At 37.0% G+C, this 6,000-nt stretch overlaps 1 protein-coding gene across 1 annotated transcript in view; it reads left to right on the forward strand.

Annotated features, from left to right (window-relative positions):
* Positions 1-5,287, forward strand: part of LOC141336086 (uncharacterized) — a 123,521-nt gene extending 118,234 nt beyond the window's left edge. Inside the window, exon 11 of the mRNA XM_073841590.1 lies at positions 4,719-5,287. Coding sequence (XP_073697691.1) covers positions 4,719-5,287 — 569 coding nt within the window. The remainder of the gene's footprint in view (positions 1-4,718) is intronic.
* The last annotated feature ends 713 nt before the right edge of the window (positions 5,288-6,000 follow it).

A 6,000-nucleotide genomic window follows, 5' to 3' on the forward strand; every position in this document is an offset into this window, starting at 1 on the left:
TCTTCAGCCATTCAGAGGTGGATTTGCTGGTGTGTTTTTCCTGAAACACAAACCCAGGTTGGCTTCAGCTTGAGGTCACCAACAGATGGCCGGACATTGTCCTTCAGGATTTTTTGGTAGACAGCAGAATTCATGGTTTCATTTATCACAGCAAGTCTTCCAGGTCCAGAAGCAGCAGAACAGCCCCAGACCATCATCACACTACCACCAACATATTTTACTGTTGGCAGGTCTGGACTGGGACCAAAAAACGGCCCTGGCATTTTTGGCCATAGCGGCCCACCATGATTATTTAAATTATGATTATTTCTCCTGCAGCTTCTCTGCACCTCCCTTGCTCTTTTCTGGTTTATCCATTGTTATAGACGGACCCATCTCAAACTCCGGTCGAACTCTAAATAGCAGATTTTGTCAAGGGGAGATGAGGGCTGACCAGGAGGGACACAGGACGTGGCCTGAGATTTTATTGGACTAGCTGAATGTCCTTTAAGACAGTCAACCAATGGGCTGCGATTCATGTCTCATATACTCTACCGTTGCGGTAATAAATAAATTGGCCTAATAAACTTAAAAAAAATATTAATTATGACTGACAGCCCCAGCCCAAAAATGTGCGTCGGCCCGGCGGGCATTGCCCGGTATGCCCTATGGTCAGTCCAGGCATGACTGTTGGTGTGATGTTCTTTTTCTGCAATCCTGTGTTACATTTATGCCAGTTGTAATGGGACACACACCTTCCAAATAGTTTAACTTTTGTCTCATCAGTCCACAGAGTATTTTCCCAGAAGTCTTGGGGATCATCAAGATGTGTTCTTTTTGCTCAGCAGCGGTTTTGGTCTTGAACTCTGCCATCCAGGCCATTTTAGCCCAGTCTCTTTCTTATGGTGGAATCATGAACACTGACCTTAACTGAGTCAAGAGAGGCCTGCGGTTCTTTAGATGTTGTTGTGGGGTCTTTTGTGATCTCTTATATGAGTCGCTGGGCTCTTGGGGTAATTTGGGTCGGCCGGCCGCTCCTGGGAAGGTTTACCACTGATACATGTTTTCTCCATTTGTGGATAATGGCTCTCACTGTGGTTCGCTGGAGTCCCAAAGCTTTAGAAATGGCTTTATAACCTTGTCCAGACTGATAGATCTCAGTTACTTTTTCTCATTTGTTCCTGAATTTATTTGGATCTCAACATGATGTGTAGCTTTTGTGGATCTTTCGGTCTACTTCACTTTGTCAGGCAGGTCCTATTTAAGTGATTCTTGATTGCGAACAGGAGTGGCAGTAGTAGAGAAACTGAACTCAGGTGTGATAAACCACAGTTTTGATTTTGTTTTCCCTTCATAAGAAAGAAAACTTAATTCAAAAACTGCATGTTGTGTTTACTTGTGTTATCTTTGATTATTTGTTTGATTATCTGAAACATTAAAGTGATAAACATGCAAAAAAAAAAAAATCAGGAAGGGGGCCAACACTTTTTCACACTGTTTTCCACTGTATGTGGTTATACACACACACACACACACACACACACACACACACACACACACACACACACACACACACACACACACACACACACACACACACACACGTTGGGTTTACATGTTTTATGGGGACATTCCATAGGCGTAATGGTTTTTATACTGTACAAACCGTACTTTCTATCGCCCTACACCTACCCTACACATAGCCCTCACAGGAGATTGTGCTCACTTTTACTTCATCAAAAAAAACTCATTGTGCATGATTTATAAGCCTGTTTCCTCATGGGGACCTGAGAAATGTCCCCACAAGGTCAAAATCTACTGGTTTTCCTATCCTTGTGGGGACATTTGGTCCCCATAACATGATGAATACCAGGTACACACACACACACACACACACACACACACGTGTATCATTCCTGGTTTTTTTTATATATTCACCAAACTTAGGTGTGATTTCTTTCAAGTCTGTCTATGTGTTTTGAGTGTGTGCTTATTTATCTTTTTTTCTTGCAAAAAAATGAGTATATACAGTAAACATAAATTTTTTGTAACTACATGCACTGGACACTGGGTTCTCCATTTTTTTTATGTAGTGTCTAATGAATGATCTGTAGTGCGTATAGTATTGACTAATGTGTGTATGATTTGAAAGCTTTGTTAGATTTTGAGAACAGGGGAAAGGGATTTGATGCGATTGTTTGATTTTGCCAGAAGAGTCAGGGGTTCTGTCAATTTAGTTTGAACATTTGGATTTGTGTTTCAGGTTTTGAGAAAATGAGTGATGGTTTAAAAAAATGTTTTTTAGCAATTCAGAAAAACTGTAAAATCCAGTTTATTCCTGTGATCTCAAAGTTGAAGTTTATTTTTTTAATTTATCAGTCATATGATCTTTCAGAAATCATTCTAATATTCTGATTTGCTGCTCAAAAACATTTATTATTATTATTATTATTATTATTATTATTATTATTATTATTATGTTGAAAACTGCTAAGTAGAATTTTTCAGGTTTCTTTGATAAAAAGACAGTTCAGAAGAACAGCATTTATCTGAAATAGAAATCTTGTGTAAAATGTCTTTATCATCACTTTTGATCGATTTAAATCATCTTTGCTATATATATATATATAATTTCTTTCCCTGTTTCAGATAAATGCTGATATTTATATATTTCAGTTCATCAAAGAAAACTGAAAAAGTTTTAAATATTTATAATAATAATAAATGTTTCTTGAACGGTATATTAGAATGATTTCTGAAGGATCATGTGACACTGAAGACTGGAGTAATGATGCTGTACATTTAGATTATTTTATATAATACAGTATAATACATTTTAAAATATATTAGACTAGAAAGCAGTATCAGTTTTTTCAACTGCTTACACACATTTTTAAAACTTTGCCTCTTTTTTTCAAAACTACACACAAATCCAAAAATTGCACACACAAAATGAAAAGTGCCTCACATCTCTTGCAAAATGAAGCACAGCATTCAAAATATCACAAACATTTGTTTTACGTTGCAAACACCTTTGCCATAATATGATATTTTTGGATATATCATATACACACAGTTATTCAAAACCTAAAACTTTTTTTTTTTTCATGAGTTCCTATGTACATTTCTCTACAAGATTAAAAGTAATTGGCAGAGAGATGTTGAAAAATCAAGAAAATTGATATAAATAAAAAAAAAGCAAATGTTGATAAATCAAAATAGTAGGGATGGGACAAAAAATCGATTCACCTAACTATCGCGATTTTTTTTATTTACGATTTTAAAATCGATTTTTTTACACCAGAATCGATATTAATTCATATTAAATACATTGCTTTATTTGAACACTTACTTATAAACGTGGACGAAAGTTAGGTCTTTTATTTCAGCAGAGGGCGATGTGTTGTATCGGTTACATGATGTCACATCTCTTACCAGCAAACACAGCAAGAGATATACAGCCTGCACCATCACTAGGGGTGCAACGGATCGAAGATGATCCGTGATCCGTACATACCAGCCCCCACGGTTCGGCACACATGTGATTCGCGGATTAACTGTTACATTTATAACCATCATAGAGTAAAGGTTTATAATTTGCACGTTTTCTTTTATTTAGCTTCTGATTGGTCGTTTTTAACCATTGCATCAAAAGAGAAGACGCGCGCTGTTTTTTTTTTTGTTGTTGTTGTTGTTGTTTTACCGCTGCCTCACATACCAGAAGCGAGCACGCGCACAGAGAGAGAGAGAGAGGCGCGATTCACACAGATTGAGCCCTTAACTTCTATTTGAACGGAAACGTACATACAAAGTAATGTCTAAATACCCGTTTTGGTATTCTGGTAAACACAGTCGGTCATGTCTTCAGTGAACTGAAACAGCTGAGAAAGAGACGAAGAGACGCGTGCCAGTATCAGTATTAGGTGCGTGCATTTGGCCTTAAAGAGACAGCATCCTATAAAAACCTGCAGTGAGAAGCACTAGTTATTTTACAATTAAATATTCAGTTTGTTATAAACTGAAATAAAACAAGAAAAATGCTAAAATGTTTTTTTTATTGTGTATATATTGTGTACTATTCACATTTTTCCACATGGTCTAGAGAGAAAGAAACAAAATCGCAACACATTACAAAATCGAATCGCAATACTTGTAGAATCGGAATTCTTAAAAAATCGCAAGACATATAGTATCAGCACCCAAGTATCGGAATCGTATCGAATCGGGAGGTAGGTGTATCGTCCCATCCCTACAAAATAGCAAGATTAAACTATTTTCTTTTTACTGTAAGCATTTGTGGTTGTGAATACAGTATTACACAGTACCAAAGAAAATTAATACACAGATTTTTATTGTTTAAGTTTTTATGTCTCTTTTGCTCCCAAAATTGCTGAAATTCTGAATAAACGACTCTGATTGGCCGTTGTGTTCACACTCTCAACAAACACGTCTTTGATTGGCTCCAATGATCAACGCTGCAGAAACACACTGTAAATAGAAAGTGTTGATGTTGTTCACAGTCACACAAACACACACAAGATCATCTGAAAACCAAAGCGAGCCGCTGCTGCAGAAACCTGCTATCGTTATGCTTTAACATTTAAACCAGCTTTCTCTATATTACTGAACACATCTGTGAATAGTGAGGACATTCTGGACAAATCTACTCAAAGCTGTAAACACACACAGACATCTTCACTGTTGTGCTGTTCTTGATGTTTCTCTCTTCTTGTGTTCAGATGCCTGTGATCTCACTCTGGATCCAAACACAGCAAACACTCGACTCGTTCTGTCTGATGGGAACAGGAAGATCACATGTGTGAAAGATTGTCAGCCGTATCCTGATCATCCAGACAGATTTGATGATGTTCAGCAGGTTCTGTGTGTTGAGAGTCTGACTGGACGCTGTTACTGGGAGACTGAATGGAGCGGAGATGATGCTATTATGTCAGTGTCATATAAAGGAATCAGCAGGAAAGGAGGAGAGAGTGAAGACTTTGTGGAAGGAGGGAAAGACTGTCGGTTTGGATCCAATGACAAATCCTGGAGTCTGTTCTGCTCTGATCGTAATCTCACTGTCCGTCACAATGATAACAGCACTTATTTACCTGCAGATCGTTCATCCTCTAAGAGAGTAGGAGTGTATGTGGACGTGTCGGCCGGCGTTCTGTCCTTCTACAGTGTCTCTGACACACACACACTCACACACATACACACATTATACACCACATTCACTGAACCACTATATGCTGGATTTGAGGTTTTTTCTGATGGTTCCTCAGTGTCTCTGTGTGATATTAAACAATAGAGAGACTGTATGTAATTCCTCTTTCTGATGTTCACATTCACACAAAGCCATCATATCTCACATTGTTGTGTTTGTATTCATTAATTTATAATAAATTTTTTATTGTCAGCTAGAAGTTATAAATCAAGGTTAAACACACAAATTGTTCCAAATCTTTAACAAAGAGATACATTTTAAAGTTTATATTGTAAACTGATCATCAGAATTAATAAAAGTACATTTGTGACTCATTTAATGATGAAATTATTCATGAATCTCCGATATGAACTGATGACAGTGTGAATAATCATGAATGTGATTGAGATCAGAATGAAACAGAGGCTGAATTGATTCAGAATGAATGGCTGCGTTCGAAACCGCATACTCAATGAGTAGGTACTTAATTTCAAAAAGTACTTACTTAACGAGCGCTAAAAGAGTACATACTCTACAGCCAAATCTCGTTGAGTATGAATGTGATCTGCACGTCTTCCGCCATGTGGACGTTATCATGTGACCAACGACGTTATAACAAGTGCAACGAAATTTGTTCTTTTTGTGGTCATGTTGAAGAAACAGCTGTTCTTTTATTGTGACTGTAGTATAACAGATACGCTTTGGGTTCATTTAGGTTTTTGTATTTTTTCATTCTTAAAGAAATAATTTTTGTCAGGAAAACCCAAATTCTTTATTTATTGAATAAGTTATTTCTTTTGTTTTGTATTCAAAATTGT

Source organism: Garra rufa, chromosome 6, assembly GCF_049309525.1.
Source record: "Garra rufa chromosome 6, GarRuf1.0, whole genome shotgun sequence".
Classification (NCBI taxonomy): domain Eukaryota; kingdom Metazoa; phylum Chordata; class Actinopteri; order Cypriniformes; family Cyprinidae; genus Garra; species Garra rufa.